This window comes from Acanthochromis polyacanthus, chromosome 10, assembly GCF_021347895.1.
Source record: "Acanthochromis polyacanthus isolate Apoly-LR-REF ecotype Palm Island chromosome 10, KAUST_Apoly_ChrSc, whole genome shotgun sequence".
Classification (NCBI taxonomy): Eukaryota; Metazoa; Chordata; class Actinopteri; family Pomacentridae; genus Acanthochromis; species Acanthochromis polyacanthus.
In genome coordinates this window covers 41,294,903-41,313,398 of record NC_067122.1, presented here as the reverse complement: position 1 = coordinate 41,313,398, position 18,496 = coordinate 41,294,903, and the positions used below count along the sequence as shown (strand labels likewise).

The following is an 18,496-nucleotide window of genomic DNA, read 5'->3' as shown; positions in this document are numbered from 1 at the left end:
TGACAAACAAAAAGTGCAGTTTAGTACAGTTTGATTAGACTGCTGCCAATATGTTGGTGACTTCAGTTGCACAACAGAACATCCATCCATCCATCCATCCATCCATCCATCCATCATCTATACACCACTTAAACCTCATGAGGGTCGCGAGGGGCTGGAGCCTATTCCAACTGACTTGAGGCTAAAGCAGGGGACACCTGGACAGGTAGCAGTCTGTTGCAGGGCTAATAACAACAGCCGAGTGTTTTAATTGATGACATGACGGTGTGAGTCATGTCAGTTGCTTCGTGTTTTGAAACAGTTCTTTTGCATCTCTTTTCAGCTCTGTTTCACAGGCGTATAATCTGAACAGCTGCTTCAATAGTGGCAGCACAATGTTTTGTTCATGCTGCAGAAGAACAAAGTGTATCCACAGATTGTCCACACTTTCCTGTTACAATACGATATGTACTGTGATGTAAGCTCTCTGACATCATGAACAATGAATATAGGTTAGTAGCAATAGTAGGACTGTGTGATCAATTATATAAAAATAAATAAAAAACAGTCAGTGCAGCTATGGCTTTTGTGTTGCGGTGCATCAAGAGCTCTAAATCTGCTGTGAAATGATGAATGTTTAAATTCCCTCTCTAGTTACTGATAAAACCTCTAATATGTATCACTGTTCATCAAAAAAGCATATTTAGATGTTTTTCTTCCGATACATGAATCTTAAAGTGTTTTAAAGTGTCTTACATTTAGGTCTACATTTTAGTAATTCAGTCACACGTTAGAACCAGAAACCGATTTTGAAGAGGATTAATGACACTAAAAGCCCCACCCTGCAAGTTTACAGCACTGGTTCCTTACTTGTGTTATATGTGAAACCTCAGACATTTTAATCCTTGTTTTTGAGAATGTGTTTACATTGGAGTTTTAAGGTGGAATTGCTCAGCCATGGGGTTGACCGCACACTTTTCTGACAGTTTGTGTTCCAGCATATATAAAAGGACCATATGGACATGTTAATACATTTTTAAAGAAACTTGGTTGGCACCAGAGCCCACAGGTGTGAACGTGCCTTTTTTTATTGAGCCGAGGTGATTTCAAAGACTGTCATAGCCTCTCACAACAGATCAGAATACAATAGAATAGAATGCCTTTATTGTCACTATACACAAGTACAATGAGATTTAGAGCATCTCCATCAGTGCAAGATACATGTAATAAAAATCACAAAAAAGGATAAGTTAAAACAGTATAAAAGAATAAAAAGTGCATGGTCAGTGTGATATTGCACATTAGAATAGTCCGTATTGCACAGTAGACGGTTATGAGGTAGTTTCGGGGGGGGGGGGGGGGGGGGATGTCAGTGCATGTTTGAGTTCAGAGTGGTGATGGCTTTTGGAAAGAAACTGTTTTTGAGTCTGTTTGTTTTGGTTCTGATACACCTGTAGCGCCTTCCTGAGGGCAACAGGACAAACAGGTCGGAACCAGGGTGGAAGTTGTCCTAGATGATGTTTTCTGCCCTTTTAAGGCAGCGGGAGGTGTAAATGTACATCAGGAAGGGGAGGGGGCAGCCGATGATTTTCTGTGCTGTCTTAACAATCCTCTGAGGCCCCTTCCTGTCTGCCATGGTGCAGCTGCTGTACCACACTGTGATGCAGTAAGTCAGCAGGTTCTCAATGGACAAGCGATAGAAGGTCATCACAGATTTAGAACATGTAAAAGCCCAAAGGTGAATAGTAGATTGTCTTAGAGTAAGCATCAAACTCTAAGTGACAACTAAAACTTATCATATGGACATGAAAATACTTTGTTAAAGCATTGTCTCTCTTACTTGGCTTACTGATTGTTCTGTGTATGACATGACTAACACAGGTTACTTTTATTTATGTGAGACAGTGGAGAGATTAGTGGAAGAGACAGCAGCGTGTAGCTTTTGATGTCATTTTCCTTTGCAAAGAACTGGGGCCTTATTTATAAAACATTGCGTAGGATCCATACTAAAGTTTGTGTACGCCGAAAATATGAAAAGGGCGTATGCCCTTCGCCCCTGATTTATAAAACTGTGCGTAAGCACAGCTGCATGCCATTTCTTGATAAATCACACACCAGCTGGAAGATTGCACAGGTGGATCCACCTCACATTCCGCCCCCAACACACCCACATTTTACCATGAATGGTCAATGCAAAGTAACTCATGAATGTATCTGTATATAAATAAGCTGCTGATCCACGGCATTTCACGCAGCGCCGGCCTGCAGTCTTTTCACTGCTGTGCGTCAGGATGAATGAATCATGTGTTGACCCAGGCCACCCTGCCACTAAATTTGCTATGATCATGTCCGATGTACAAATAATTTGTACACTGATTGTCTATGTGACCCGAAAAAATGCACATTCAAATTCATTTTCACTTGGGGGTTGTGGTGTGAAGCATGTGTGCCTGCGTGCCTGTAAAGGGCTGATTAATGGTTGGACACTCATCCCATTCGGCCGCATATGGATAAATAAACAAAATTATTTACTTTTTTTTGCCTTTTTACTGTGATAGTTGCAGTGAAGAGTGACAGGAAATGGGGAGAAGAGTAGGGGGAAGACATGCATAAAAGTGCCGCCGGCAGGAATCGAACCCGCGCCACTGCATCGGAGACCACCCCTGCAAATGGGTCTTCTGCTTTCCCCGATGAGCCATATGGGCATCAGGTGATTAGTAAACAAAATTATTTAATAAAGATCACCGCACCGGCCCCAGATCCCGGCCCTTCGGTCAAACGACCGAATGAAATAACGTTCAATCCGCCCCTGTTAATATATGAACATAGTTCTGCAAATACAGTCGTCGGCCGAATGACGCACTATATGAACATCTACAACAATGAGGGTTTATGATTATCCGGCTCTACAAGTCTAATATGTGATGACAATAAAGGTTTGAGATCAATCTGGTTTCAATTCACCACTTCACCCTCCAGCACTGCCGTTCCCTCTGTCTCCAAAATGTGCTTAAGCAAGCATCAAAGTTGGCGCACCGGTGCGCACATTGTCACGCCAAGTTTGTTTTAGAAATCACAACGAACACAGCGTACGCCACTTTCTACGCAAAGTTTGTGATTTACGCCCTGTTTTGTGCGTAAGGAAGCATCAAGAATCAAGGTTGGCGCGCCGGTGCGCACATTCTCACGCCAAGTTTGTTTTTATAAATCACAACCTTTGCGTAGAAAGTGGCGTACGCCACTTTCTAGCCTTGTTTTGTGCGTATGCAAGCTTTATACCCCAGGTCATTATTTTCAATAACACACACTTAAAACTGGTCAGTTATGCTTGTTAAATGTGAGACATGGGGTTGAAGGGACTCAGTGATACTCTGTCCTGACTTCCCAATCCTTTCCAACTTTGTTGGAAATCTTTCTTCTAAGTTTAATTATTGAAAAGCGTCATGGTGAAATCACTGCAAAAGTATGATCTAATATTTTTCGGAGACAGTAGGATTAAGACTGAAATAAATGTTAGATTGGTGGGAACACCATTCTATTTTTTCAATGTATTTCATATACTGACCTCATCAAAATCCTGACTTAAACCTAATTAAGAACCTGTAGAGTGCGCTGAAGTACAAATTTGTGTCAGAAATCCAACATATATAGTTGAACTGCAACAATTCTGTCAAGAGAAGTGGTCAGAGATACAACTAGCAAATTGCCAGAAACTTTTGGACGGCTACCAAAAGCACTGAACTGAGGTGAAAATGGGCAAAGGACATTTAACCAAATGTTAATTAATTACATTAATCTTGCTGTAACTTTTGACAAAACAGATATTTCCAGAAGGCCTGTAATCTATGAAAGAAGCAAAATGCTTGATTGTTTTTTGTGACTAAGATGTATGTGTTTCAATGATTCCATCACTGAATATTAAGGGTTATAGGAGTAATTGAAAACTCAAGACTGTTGCCATAATATGCATTGCCTTTACAAATGTATGTAGACTTTTGTACACAATTGCATTTACCTGGACAAAGTTGTGTGTAAGCTGACCACCGCTTGCACACACATGCCATACTGGGGCACAACCACTTTAACAGTACACTGTTTTCATGGTGGCGTATGATATATGTAAGTGTTACAAAGGTATGTAGTGAATAAGCTGTAGTTTTTCACTCCTCAGTTGCAAACTGCAGAAGAAGCTCGTCGGAAGAAGAGTTGTGTGGAGACTGCAGACCCTGTGACAGAGGAGAAGCTCCAGAAGATTGATAAAGAAATAAAAGAGCAGGAGACACTCATCAAAGGTTACCAGCAGGTTTGTGTCCCTGAAGACTGTCTTAACATGACCGTGTACACTCTTCATTTGTGACCTTAATATTGATTTTTTTCCTCTTTGATCCATCAATTTCATCCCTTCTCATTTTGTGCAGCTACATTATCTCCAAGCTCCAAGTCAAAATGTAACCAGGCTAAAAGTATCATTTTTCATCCATCCATCCATCCATCCATCCATCCATCCATCCATCCATCCATCCATCCATCCATCCATCCATGCATCTCTTTCTTTTGAAAGCAGTAATGTTGTGCCATTAAACCACAGTAACCCTAAGGTGTTCTGCAGGAGAACGAGAAGCTGTATTTGCAGATGAAGACTCAGCAAGCCGCAAGTAAAGCCAATGAGGAGGCAATGTTCAATGAAAACCAGAGGCTACTGAATGAGCTGGCTTTCACAAGGTGGGTTCTACATCTACCAAGTCTATGATCATCATGCACCCATTCATATTCCAAATATGAATGGGTGTTAATGTGGGTGTTAATTAATGTGGGCAATCATGTGTTCTTCACTGGTTTCATCATGTTCTTCCATCCTCATCAGGGAGCAGCTGAATAAAACTTCAAGGCCTGTGGGAAATGTTTGCCTAATGGATCACACTCAACGCATTACAGACCTTTTAGCTCAAGTACAGGAACTTAAGGTTGGTACTGCTCTCACTGGAATACTGTAGAAGTGAAGCTCTGTGTCAGACCCCTCATACTCAATAGATGTTTGTTTCTCTGTGCAGAGGAATGAGGCCAAGCTGTATGTGGACATTCACAACCTGAAGCAAGAAAAAAAAGCTCTTGAGGTTGACCTGCAACTAACAAGGAATGAGAGCGACTTGGCTAAAGGTCAAGCCATTTCTACGTCAGGTAAAAGAAAAAAGTGCTAATCTAAAAAAATTTTTAAAGATATATACTGCAAGTAATCTTTGATTTTCTGTCACTGAGTGTGTTTACATGGACAGGAGTGTCTCTGTTATTAGACTTATCTGTGTTTTAAATTTAGTATAAGGTTTACATATAATAACACAGAGAAATCTGGTACTTCTTAAACCAAAATATTTTAAGATCTTTATTACTGATTACTGCAAGCTATTCCCACAGATTTCTCAAAAGCAGAGTAAGGACTTATAACCCGGTGTCCCTAAGAGCTCACTGTTGTGTTTGCAGTGTTTTTTTTCTAATTCTGTGCCCCTGTTGTCAGATTAGCATGTGTTTCCTGAAGTTGCACTGCATTGAGCTCTCAAGGCCACCATCCTAAACAGGCTTACATGTGCACATGCATAAACTGGATACTTTTGTGCTCAAAAACCACATTATAGCTGTGATACTTAGTACAGGTAAACACACAGTATTTATCAGTTCTGAATGTGTCAGGTGATAAGACTTCTGAGGTGGGTGTACTGGAGAACAAACACAGAGAGGAAGTGGTGGCCCTGAAGAAGAAGCTGCAGTGGTTTGCTGAGAACCAGGTGCTGCTGGACAGAGATGCTGGCAGGCTGAAGGCAACTACAGCTGAGATACAACTGCTCAAAGAACAGGTAAGGCTCTGCTCACACATGCTCTTAAAATGCTAATTCTCATTTTTACCTTCAGTATACTCTTGCTTAGCTTCTGTTTCAGTACAAAGTCCTCCAGACCTAATCTTTTCATGGCACCAACATTCATTTATAGCTTTTGTGAACTTCACAAAAACACTATTTGGTTACGTAGTCATCATTCCTAACTTCATTTTAAATTAGATTTTTTTTTCTGGCAAGGTGACGTTGCCTTGCTGAACAATCACTGAAAACATCGTAGTTGCCTCTCTATGTTGGATCATATATAAAGGTCTACAATTTGGTCTGGGTCTCCTAAAATACAGTAAATAATTCATAAAAAAGGTAATTCCTAAAGCATATATTTCAATGTTCCTTTTGACCTTTTACGTTTGCAACACCAGAAGCACTGTATCATGTCAAACAGAATCAAATTTATTTTTAAATATATAAACATGTGTGAGCTGGATCTGAAATTCTTTTTTTTTTCTATTTTTACTTTTAATTTACACTGTAGTATGAAGTAAATATTTTTGCAAAGTTATTTCTGAAAGTGTGCTGACAGCCAGTCACAGCTCTACAGTTTTACAGAACTTCTTGTGTAGGAAGTAACACACTGTCTCCATTTCAGGTAGAAAAACTTAAACAGGCAGTTGGCAAAAGAAGCACCGAGCAGCAGAGAAGGGTCAGAGACAAATCTCTGAACATGAAGAGGATGCAGGACTTGGAGAAACAGGTCAGATAACAGCAACAAGCAAATGAGTCAGACTTATTATACTCCCTCCCCAGACCATACCATATCCAGTGTTTACGATTTTTCCTTTCTTTACCAGGTGAAGGAACTGGAGCAAATACTAAGAAACAGAAACCCAAACTCTCTACCTGCCCTGATTTATGCTGCGGCCAGGTCTGCTAGTCATGAAGATGTGGGTGCAGCCAAGACATCTCCACCTAGCCAGATAGCTCCTCTGCTGGAGAGAAGGATCCAGCGTCTGGAGGCTGAGCTGGAGAGTCATGATGAGGATGCCAAGCACAGCCTGCGGGCAATGGAGCAGCAGTTCCACAGAATCAAGGTACTAAACTAAAGTAAATTAAAGCTGCAAGCAGTGTTGAACGGGTCCTCGCATCCTTACTGGTCAGCATGTCCACCCAGTGGCGCTGCGACTGAGAGTGTAGTTTGGCCGGGCTCTGATCACACGTGAAGTTTATATGTGTATAAAGACTATATGTGTTTGTGTGTTCTGTGAAGCTCTGCTACGAGCAGCAGATTTCAGAATTGGAGCAGCAGCTGCAACAGAAACAGCAGAATGAAGGAGCAGATTTGTCAAAAGCATGGATGTCAAAGATTCAGACTCTGGAGGAAGAACTGCAACGTGAGAAGGAGAGCAACCAAGAGAAAGAAAACTCTCTCCACAACCTGATTGAGTCTCTTCAGCAGCAGCTCAAACACAAGGTAGGTACAGCCATTAGTAAGGTCAGTAACATATTTAAAAAAAAAACTGATATAATGGACTGTGTGTGATTACATTTTACATGCTTATACAAACTCAGGAGAATCCCGTCCCACAGAAAGCCCAGCCAAGTCCAGGCCGACAACAACGTCAAGCCGAGGCAGCTTTTGGCGTTCGGATAGAGAGGCTGAACCAAGAGGTTGCTACCAAAACACGAACCATTCAGGAGCTGACTCGTACTGTGGAGAGATTGCAGAAAGAGAGGAGGAACATGTTGTCTTTACCGAACCCACGGCCAGAAATACGTTCCACAGAGACCAAACAAACACAAGGCCTGACCAAAACTCTTTGTTCCCCGACTGTACAAGAGACACGTGCAGTGGAAGAAACGTTTCCAGTTGCACAGTATGAAAAGACCTACCAGCCCACTGTCTTTACAGGTATGATTTATTTTTCTTTTTTCCATGGTTGACTTTTCTCTGCATGCCTTGGTAACTGTATTCTGTGATGTCAGAAAGGATCCAGAACTGTTGCTAATAACCATCTGATGCTAAAGAATCATGATAGTACAAACATGGATGATTTCAGCTTATTAACACTGTATCCACTTGTCAACAAAATGCAATATGTAATCAAGCTGAAAAACATCAGTCATTAATATACATACTGACTCCTGGGTCTATTCACCCTCATAGAAAATTGCCTTTTGCGGCTGAACTATGTGAAGGGAGTAGCAGATATTTGAACCTTGTACTTTAACATGCCTCCTCCTGACAGGAAGTCATATCTCAGAGGTTCTGCAGGAGAACGAGGCCCTGAAGCAGCGTGTGGAGCTGCTGGAGCTGCAGGGCGAGCAGGAGAAGGAGGCACTGAAGGCTGATGCTGTACAAGCCAAGGAGGAGCTGTGCAGGTATGTGTGAATACACTGACTGCGACTTTGTGCTCTGCGTGAATGCAAAGAAATGATGGGCTGTAATGTGATCTGCTAGGCTGAAGGAGCACTTTGCAGAGCAGCTGTCTTCACTGAAGGCAGAACACCTCTTAGTGGTGGATCGTCTGCGTGCCACCCATGCCCTGGAGCACTCATCCTCAAAGGTTGCCCAGCTGACCAATAAGCTGAATGCTCAGGAGGTATGGGCTTAATAACCAACCAGCCAACTGACAGGAAATCTTGTAAATGATCCTGTCGATTACATTTTTATGTCTACCTATAGATTGGGATAAAACAGCTGCAAGAGCAGTTGAAGGAGCTGCAGGGTTCCAAAGATGCACTTGAAATATCCAGGACCAGAGAAAATGTTCTGCAGAAACAGGTGAGCAAGTACAGAATGGTCATGACTTTTTTTCATTTCAAATGTACTTATAAAGTGTCAATTCATACCTTATTTCATCTCATAACATTTGAAATCGTGAAGACCTCACAGATTTTAAACAGAAAAACCAACAAATCCAAAGTTTTCTTTGAATTTCCTTTGAACAAGTACTTGTACTACAGTGGGAAAGACAAAAAAAACTACCCCCCTCTCCTCCCACCATTCTCCCTCCCACTCCTCCATCCTCTCTTCCTCTTCTGTTCCTCTCGACCCGTCGGCCAGCAGCAGATGGGTCCTCCCAATATGAGCCGGGTTCTGGTCAAGGCTTCTTCCCGTTAAAAGGAATTTTTTTTCTGTCACCCCCAGAGCAAGCCTTAGGGCTTGCTCTGGGGGTTCAGATATATGGATTCTGTAAAATGTCTTGAGACAATTTGAATTGTAATTGGTGCTATAGAAAGAAAATTGAATTGAATTTTTGCACTTAAATACCATGTTTTGTCTTAACATAGATCAAATACTATTATTATTTCCTCATGATTTAACTACTGATTTCGTTTTGTGTTTAGCTGACCACACTGCTGCAGGAACTGAAGGAAGCTAAAGAAGCTCAGAGCCCAGAGGTGAAACTATTGTGTAGCCTGGAGACGAAGATCCTCAACATCGAGGGCAAATACCAGCACAAAGAGGAGGAGCTGCAGCAGGTACCAATAAGGGTGCAGCTTTGGTACATGTTCATATAAAATCAACCTAAAGTGTTATTGATCTGAAACAGTCACTGTTAAACCTTCTGCGTACTTGTGACTTTAGGAAAACTTACTTTTGAACAAAAGAACTCATAACCTGGAGCTTTCCAGAAGCCACACCTGTAGGAGCCCATAAGGTCCAGGGTCTAGGTTCTGTCTTGTCTATGTTTTAAGAACCAGAATGTTTCAGATACAAAGACATGGCCATACATGCTGGTCCCCTTTCACATCCTTCAAATAATACTACTTTCATGTCTTTGATTTTATTTTAAAATTTGCCCCTCAGGAGTGGACTGTATGATGATTGAAGCAGACTACTGGGTTGAACAGTTGTACAGGTGTCTTAAATATTTTGATCATTCACAAAGCTGGTAAAATTAAAGTGTTGTTCAATATAATTGTGTAACCCACACTAAACACGGACAAGATAAATAAAAGACAAGAGCTGGTAAGGATATAAGGAAGGTATTAACTACTGAGCACATTCAAGTGTTATGTGACTTTAAAATGTCATTATTGTAAAGACCAGGACTGGCTGCATGTCTTACAACCTGCTGGTCCTTCTGTAACTCTGCACAATTCAGTCATGCTCTTATTTTCTCTTCAGACTATGGACAAGGGTTTCTAGCAGAGCATTGTATTTTAACAAGATGATCTGTGTTATGGTTTTCATTTTGTCGCCAATCAGTGTGCACTCTTATGTCAGAGTGGATGAAATGATGCATAGTGTCAGACTAGCACAGTATTTAAAGTATATCAAGAGTTGGAATATAGTCTTCTCCCTTACTAGCCAGCATGCTTGAAGACACTGAGCCCATGTCTCCTGCAGGTGATTGAGGGAGCGTGGCAGACAGCCCATGTGGATTATCAGTCTGAGGTGGAACGCTGGAAGCGCCTGGCTCAGGACAAAAGCAGAGAGCTAGAAGTTTTCCGTCTGGAGCTGGATTCCATCCTGGACATCCTGAGACATCTTCAAAGACAGGGATTGGTCCTTCCCACTGCTGACCACCCCATCACAGCCCTGTTCCCTCAGACAGCGTAATGTGTGCTCAAGATTTCAAAGCTCATACTGAAAATTGTGTTCCGATGCTAGTTTATCAGTATGTGAGTAATTTAGGTCGATTTGCATCTCATAGACAGCCAGTAATATTACCCAGCATGCCTCATATCAAACTCGATGCTGATTTCTGTTCCAAGGTTAGTGGCTGCTGCTTATCATTAGTTTATAATGTACAAATACAAACTAAGCCAGAAACGATTGAAGCTGTTCCTTTGGTGTAAATTTTGTAGTGAGTTTTTACTTTTTATTTTGTAATTTATTGCAGAGACACTGAAAATAAATGTTTGTACATGTTTTAACTGAGCTACATTATTTTCAGTACACTGTACATATCTTATTGCACTGAACTGTATAGTATTAGTACTGTACAAAGACCTACTGGGATATTTACTCTGGATGTGCAGCTTTCTTTTGGCTGCTGAAGAGTTAAACTGCATTTAATAAAGTGACACACTAAGGTTGACCCTGTATAATTTTATAAAGTCTACACAACTAAAAATACTGTGTATAATGTAATCAGAAAGCCTTTATTCCCAAGTGAGGTTGCACACATAAGGAATTTGCCATGATGAATGGAGTTACGGGACTCAGAAACAAGAAGAAGACGGGAAGAGAATAAATATAGAAATCTAAATCTGGAAAATTCAAATATAAAATAGATAAAATTATGTCATCTTGTTAGTTCACAATCATCTCCACTGTTTTGAGGAGGTTACACTCTAGATTTTTGTGACTGCACCAGACAGCCAGTAATGTGGAAACGAAGTCCCAGATCATGGGCTGGAGTCTAAGACTAGACCGTGTTCAAACGTCTAAAAAGCTTCTGTAAAGATCTTCAAAAAAATCACCAGAAGTCAGCATTCAGAGGCAGCAGGATTTATTGTTGACAGAAAATCCAGGAGCGTTTTTTAACAGTGATAACACCACAGATACTGAAGATACTGAACTGTGCATCGTCTTTCATGTTGTGAGAGTTGGTTGTGAGAAAAAAAATCATGAGTACTGCAGCGGTTTAACTTCAGTTTTTACAAAAGGGTTTCTGCTTCAGAAAGTCTTCAGTAGTGATCAATATGAAGGCAAAAGCTGCTTTTCAGCTCGAATACAGCGTTTTTAGCACATAAAAATGATGACGGCTACAGGTTGACGGCTACAATGTTTACAGAACAGGTTTGTGACATTCTTCACAATGTCTTCACATGATAAATATGAAGGAAAAAGCTGTTTCAGTTCAATTTGTATGAAGGAACTGACGGCACAACACACATTGAAAAATTGTGCTTTTCAGCTGTCGTACATGGTTAATAGCCCAGGTCATTAACTGAGCGTGGACCCAGACTTCATCCTATACGGACCCTGATCTTTAATCAATAAATTAATAGGAAAATTATAAATTAGACAAGATGTTTCTAATTTAAACGGTGCAGCTTTTCTAGTGTTTACGGTGTTGGTTTAGCAGATCAGATGGCTGAACTACGAAGACAGTTTAACATAGGGTATCTTTGTGTAAAAAAAGACAAGATAATCCTTTATTGCTCCCCACGCTAGGGGAAATTTACACCATTACAGCAGCAACATTTTTAAAGCAGCAATAAACATATGTATAATAGTGATGATAATTATAGTAAAAACATGTACATGAATGAAAATGAATACAGTATGAATGCACTGTAAACAACAGCAATATAAAAGTGTTTGTAAAATAAATTTACAAGTGCAGGATGCAGCAGTGCAAAAAAATTGCTGTGCACATTTTATTATGCTTTGAGATGATGCTGATCTGATATAGTCCGGTTTATGTTAACATCAGCCAGTGATGCTGATGTTGTACAGTCTCACAGCAGATGGAATCAATGACCTGCGATAGCACTTCTTCTTGCAGTGTGGATGTTTCAGTGTGCTGCTGAAGGAGCTGCTGAAAGCCCCCACAGTGTCATGCAGTGGGTGAGGGATTGTCCATGATGGATGTGAGCTTTGCCAACATCCTTTATTAAGTCCAAGGAGCAGTCCAGGACAGAACTCCTTGACCAGCCAGTCTAGTCTCTTTCTGTCTTCTCTGTGCTCCCCAGCAGACCACTGCATAGAAAATAGCAGATGTTACACAAGATATAACAATAACAAGATGTTTGCTCGGTACTCCTCATTCTCCATCGAGTCAGAATCCAATGGATACAGACTTTAAGTGTCTGGATTCACCAATGGAGGGGCAGGTGTTTCAGTCTGTCTGTACTGGTTCTGAACCAGCAGCGTTCCTCAACTTCAGTTGCAGGTAATTACTCGAAGGTCGAAGGGACAATTACTGAACAGCTTCTCTCTGTAGGAGACTCCCTGAGTAATCACAATGGACAAAAGTTCTCCACCTTCGACAACGACCAGGACTCTAGTGGAGGATGGAGCTGTGCCAGACAATTCCTGGGGGGGTTCTGGTACAATGACTGTCACAAAACAAACCCTAATGCTGTTTGTCGCTGGGGGGCAGATGGAACCATCTATGCAGTTGGAGTAAGTTGGCATCAGTGGAAGGATCATGACTACTCGCTGAAGACCATCAGCATGAAGATCCGCCCTGTAGAGTAAACCTCCAGGACCAATCCACAGCAGAACATCACGTGCATGTAATCTCATCTAGTCTTAGAAGTAAACTGATGGTCTGATGGTTGCATCAGCTGCCAGTACAGTAACTAAAACAATCAGGTGATGGTGAATGTGAGCAGCTGCTGGCTGGAAAATCAACTTTGGTGGAGGTTTGATGTGAATCAATAAACAGGAAACTGGTGCCATTTGATGAAGTCACTTTGTCCTTGTGTCTGATTTTCATGAAGGATGAACCTGAAATGATCACAGACAGTCTGACACATTTTGGTAACTTTGAGGACTTTATCATTTAAAGTCCACCATGTTTGGTTGAACTTTAGCTTTATTATGTTTTAAATTAGAATTTGGAAACTGCAGGACTTCATCTTCTGTTCAGTTAATACACACATTAGCTTATTTCATATTTTCACATCAGAAGTTAAAATGGAGAATTTAAGCTAATGCTAGCTTGTGGAATGAAATTCAAGCTGTAGGAGGACACGTCTTGTGTGACAGGCGATTTAGTGTCTTTTTCTGGACTGTAATAAACGGAGCTGGCCTTCAGAAACAGATCTATGCGTGGGATGAATGAACAGTGAAGAGAAGAACTGCAGTTATTTCTGACAGCTTTACTGCATGTAATGCATTTATAGAGTGGAGGAGCCTTGTCCTTACCTCGTATTATGTTAATATACATATATAATTCATTTAACATCAATTCTACACATTCGCTAGTTATTTTATTGATGTTTTTAATTAGCAAAGTGTCATTTTTAACCCTCTGTTGTGGGCACCAAAAAATATTTTTCCTTGTCTGAAAAAAATCCATAAATTCAGCATAAAAATTCCCCATTTTTGTAAAAATTTGCAAAATCTTCCGGAAGGAAATTCCAAAAATTCCTTAAAAGTATTTTTTTTTTTTTTTAAAAATCCCCAAATTTGGCAAGAAATAAAAATTTAGAAAAATAAATTTTTAAAAATATTTTCAAAAAGTGAATAAATTTTTTCCAAAAATATCTAAAAATATCTAAAATGATGATATGTATATCAGTGAAATCTGTAATATTTTCTTTGAGAACATTCAAAAAAAAATCAACCGAAATCCAACGAAATTCGCTGGATTTTGGTTGATGTTTTTTTTCTGAATGTTCTTGTAGAAGCATATTTTTTAACATTTCTTTTTTTGTACGAAAAATGTTCAAAATTTCCCAAAAATGTTGAAAATATGAAAGTTTTCACTGTGAAAATACATTTTTTTCCCACAATGGCAAATTTTATAATGGGCCAATTTGACCCCCAGGACGACACGAGGGTTAAAACACAAATTTGCCAGCACAAATCTGCGTTAATGAAGCGATGAGAGGGAAAAATTAAAGTAAACTAAATGAAATCCACCCCCAGAAGCGGCTCAGGGTGGATCCTTAACCGTCTGATTCACACACTTGATGCAAACCTCGGAGAGAACGCCGGTGTTGTAGAATTTTCACATTCCCCAGAAAAATCTGACTCCCCCTTCGCGTGAACGCGCGTGACTTACGTTTCACTCTGTGGCCACTTGACGGGTTTTCTGTTGTACGTTTACTGTTTTTGCTGTTGTTTTCGGGTTAAATGTGATTAAGTACCGAACTGCAGACATGTTTTCCTGTTAAATATGGTTAGGTGAAATGTTTCTCCTCTACTATCCGTATGTGCGCACCCTAAATGGCATCGGGGGGAGATCCTATGTTACTCTCAGCTTCACTCCTATGAGGACATCAGGACAGGACAGGGTGTAATCGCCAAATATTGTTCATATTCCAACAGTGTTCTACACGTGTCAATAAAATAATTGTTCACTGAGAAAACTTTATATCTCCTTACTTAAAATCGGACTCCCCTAAGAATGCACAACACGGTCTCACGGGGATTCGTGAAACTGTCACGTCAGTTTTTGTTTCGGTTTCGTGCGCACCAACACGATGTCGTCATGTTTTTCGTGCCGCTCACCACGAGCGAAACCCGCTGTGGTAATCACATCTGAAAGTGGTTTATACCGGCGGATTCATGACGATCTGAGCTGTCCATCGGCGTTTGCGTCCGCCGTTGCGGCCGCCGGACATTCTTTAAATTCCTATGCAAATTAGGCGGATTCATGACGATCTAAGCTGTCCATCGGCGTTTGCGGCCACAGCTTTCAGATGGACCACTTTCAGATGTGATCCGGCCGCAATAGCGGCCGGATCACATCTGAAAGTGGTTTATACCGGCGGATTCATGACGATTTAAGCTGTCCATCGGCGTTTGCGGCCGCCGCTGCGGCCGCTGCCGTGGCCGCAATGGCGGCCGCAGCAGCGGCCGCAAACGCCGATGAACAGCTTAAATCGTCATGAATCTGCCTAATTTGCATAGGAATTTAAAGAATGTCCAGCGGCCGCAGCAGCAGCGGCCGCAGCGGCGGCCGCAAACGCCGATGGACAGCTCAGATCGTCATGAATCCGCCGGTATAAACCACTTTCAGATGTGATTACCACAGCGGGTTTTGCTCGTGGTGAGCGGCACGAAAAACATGACGACATCGTGTTGGTGCGCACGAAACCGAAACAAAAACTGACGTGACAGTTTCACGAATCCCCGTGAGACTGGGCTGGAATGCAAGATATGGCGTCAAACTATGTCTGGTATTTATGTATAAAGTCTTTAATATAAGTATAGTTCTTAAGTATAAAGTCATTTGTTATTGTTGTTATTTTTATTGGGCCAGTTGACAATATACAGACCTGATCAAAATCTTAAGACCAGTTGAAAAATTGCTAGAATTTACCTTTTGCACATTTGGATCTTAATGAGGTTTTAAGTAGAACTACAATATGCAAAAGCAAGAAGGGGGAGTGTGACAAAAAGCACTTTGAAAAAGTAATTTATTGAAAACAACAAGTAAACTGAAATAGGCTGTTTATCAGCTGATCAAAAGTTTAAGGCCATCGCTCAAAAAATTACAAAAAACTCTCCAAACCAGAACAAAAAATTTTCTCAGTAGGACGCAGTAATGAGTAGCTCCACTGTTCTTGTTAATCACTTCAAAAATTCATTTGGGCATGCTTGATGCCAGTGTTTCCAGGAAGGTTTTGGGAACATTGCTCCAAGTGGTGAAGATGGCTTCACGAAGGGCATCGACTGTCCGGAACTGATGGCCATTTTTATAAACCTTGCCATCCATCTCCAAATGTTCTCTATGGAATTAAAATCAGGGGAACATGCGGGATGTGCCAAAAGATTGATGTTATTCTCCCTGAAGAAGTCCTTGGTCAAGCGAGCATTGTGAACTGCAGCATTGTCCTGTTGAAAAACCCAGCTATTACCACACAGACGAGGGCCCTCAGTCATGAGGGATGCCTGCTGCAACATCTGCATGTAACCAGCCGCCGTTTGACAACCCTGCACCACCTGAAGCTCCAGTGTTCCACTGAATGAAAAAGCACCCCAGATCATGATGGACCTCCCTCCACTGTGCCGGGTAGAAAACATCTCAGGTGGGATCTCCTTGTCATACCAGTAATGTTGGAAGCCATCTTGACCGTCAAGATTACATTTTTTCTCATCAGAGAATAAAACTTTTTTCCACCTTTCAATGTCCCATGTTTGATGCTCCCTGGCAAAGTGTAAACGGGCAGTTTTGTGGCGTTGAAGGAGACAATGTCTTTGACTTCGTTTTTCATTTTTGAAACCCTTTTCCCGCAGATGCCGTCTGATGGTTATTGTGCTGTAGTCGGCACCAGTAAGGGCATTAATTTGGGTCGAGGACCGCCCTGTGTCTTGACGGACAGCCAATCGGATTCTCCGGCTCAGCGCAGGTGTAATTTTTTTGGGTCTACCACTTGACTTTTTTGTTCCATAATGCTCAGGATCGTTCAAAAAAATCTGAATGACTGTCTTACTGCGTCCAACCTCAGCAGCAATGGCACGCTGTGAGAGGCCTTGCTTATGCGGCTCGACGATCCGACCATGTTCAAGAAGAGAGCAGAGGTGCAGATGTTGTAGCTGAGAAAGTTTGGAGGTTGCCACTTCTTGCATTCCCAAAATAGTAGGGGAGTCAGCAGGGCCGGATTGTGAGTCAAATTCAGCCCAGGACTTTTTGGACCAGCCCCCCCCCCAACCTCTTCAACAGAGTCTGAATCTGATGAACGGTTGGATGCTCATCCCATTCGGCCTCATATGGATAAATAAACATTTTTTTTTCCTTTTTATTGTGATAGTCGCAGTGAAGAGTGACAGGAAATGGGGAGAAGAGTAGGGGGAAGACATGCACCAAATGGCCGTGGGCAGGAATCGAACCCGGGCCGCTGTGTCGGAGACAAGCCCCTGTACATGGGTCGCCTGCTTAACCCGACGAGCTATACAGGCACTGGGTGCCCAGTAAACAAAATTATTTAATAAATACCACCGCACCGGCCCAGTTGTGGACCGGCTCTTCGGTCAAACGACCGAATGAAATAACATTCAATCCGCCCCTGGGAGTCAGATTTTGTCAAGTGGCCCAGAAAAATCTGACTCCCCCTACAACTTCTCTCCTGTAATGACTACATACTTGATACTTCACACAGCAGCAGCAGCCGTGCAGATGTTGTAGCTGAGAAAGTTTGGAGGCTGTCACTTCTTGCATTCCCAAAATAGTAGGGGAGTCAGATTTTGTTAAGTGACCCAACAAAATCTGACTCCAGATTTTATTTCATATCATACAATCTGCACCAGGGGCGATTCTAGGATCAGAGGTTTAGGCAGTGTTGGGCAGTAACGTCACTACAAATAGCGTCGTTAGTAGTTCAACTACATTTTTCTGTAACGACGTGATAGCGTCGTTGTTTGAAAAATCAAAAAACGTTTCAACAGCTTAGCTGATCTTTTGGTCATTAGCGCGGTAGCGAACGCAAAAAGCTACATAAAAAATGATGAATGTTGAACTGCTTGAAGCGGAGCTTTCTGCTCTGCTGCAGTCTCATCTCACACTTTTAAGGATCAGACAGTGACATCCTCTCCAAACGCCGACATGTCTGTGTCGACCAATAGAAGCGGAGGAACTGTTGATGTCGTCATTCAACAATCCCTTCCTGCGACTCACTGGATCCACACACACACAGACGCTCGCTTCAGTTCACTGAGAGATGGCAGAGAAGGAGGGAGAAGACGAGGAGCTACCGAAGGAGTCAGAGTCACTGTGGCCCTACCTAAATAGTTATATGAGATTTTGTGAAAAAACGGAGAAAAGTTGTTTTCAGATGCCTACTGTGCCAGCCCAAGGCGAAGTTTCTGTCAACTTCAAAGACGTCAAATACAAATATGAGAACCCATATACAGGTGACTACCGAATATGCACAACCAGCAGCAATTAGGGGAGGGGGGTGCGCGGCTGCGGTGGAGACGGTGGAGACGGCCTGATAGTATATATAACCCCCCCCCCCCCAAGTAGCTTGCCCAACACTGGGTTTAGGAGTGCTGAGCACCCAGAAGTGCCTGGTCAGGCAAGATAAATTTCACAGTTTTGTACATTTTAACACAA

General features: G+C 41.7%; 1 protein-coding gene and 1 pseudogene across 6 annotated transcripts in view; both read left to right on the top strand.

Moving 5' to 3' along the window:
• The window catches only part of cep162 (centrosomal protein 162), a 44,762-nt gene extending 33,907 nt beyond the window's left edge, over positions 1–10,855 (top strand). For 5 of the 6 annotated variants that reach the window (XM_051954954.1, XM_051954952.1, XM_051954951.1 and 2 more), the window contains 14 exons: positions 4,151–4,282; positions 4,589–4,701; positions 4,844–4,943; positions 5,031–5,157; positions 5,665–5,828; positions 6,457–6,561; positions 6,659–6,898; positions 7,075–7,278; positions 7,377–7,716; positions 8,054–8,186; positions 8,266–8,407; positions 8,491–8,589; positions 9,156–9,290; positions 10,162–10,855. In XM_051954954.1, the coding sequence (XP_051810914.1) occupies positions 4,151–4,282; positions 4,589–4,701; positions 4,844–4,943; positions 5,031–5,157; positions 5,665–5,828; positions 6,457–6,561; positions 6,659–6,898; positions 7,075–7,278; positions 7,377–7,716; positions 8,054–8,186; positions 8,266–8,407; positions 8,491–8,589; positions 9,156–9,290; positions 10,162–10,374 (2,247 nt within the window). In that variant the 3' untranslated portion in view covers positions 10,375–10,855. The remainder of the gene's footprint in view (positions 1–4,150; positions 4,283–4,588; positions 4,702–4,843; positions 4,944–5,030; positions 5,158–5,664; positions 5,829–6,456; positions 6,562–6,658; positions 6,899–7,074; positions 7,279–7,376; positions 7,717–8,053; positions 8,187–8,265; positions 8,408–8,490; positions 8,590–9,155; positions 9,291–10,161) is intronic. The other variant, XM_051954953.1, reaches the window with a different exon arrangement.
• Positions 10,856–10,969: 114 nt separating this feature from the next.
• On the top strand, positions 10,970–13,178 carry LOC110969667 (microfibril-associated glycoprotein 4-like; annotated as a pseudogene).
• The last annotated feature ends 5,318 nt before the right edge of the window (positions 13,179–18,496 follow it).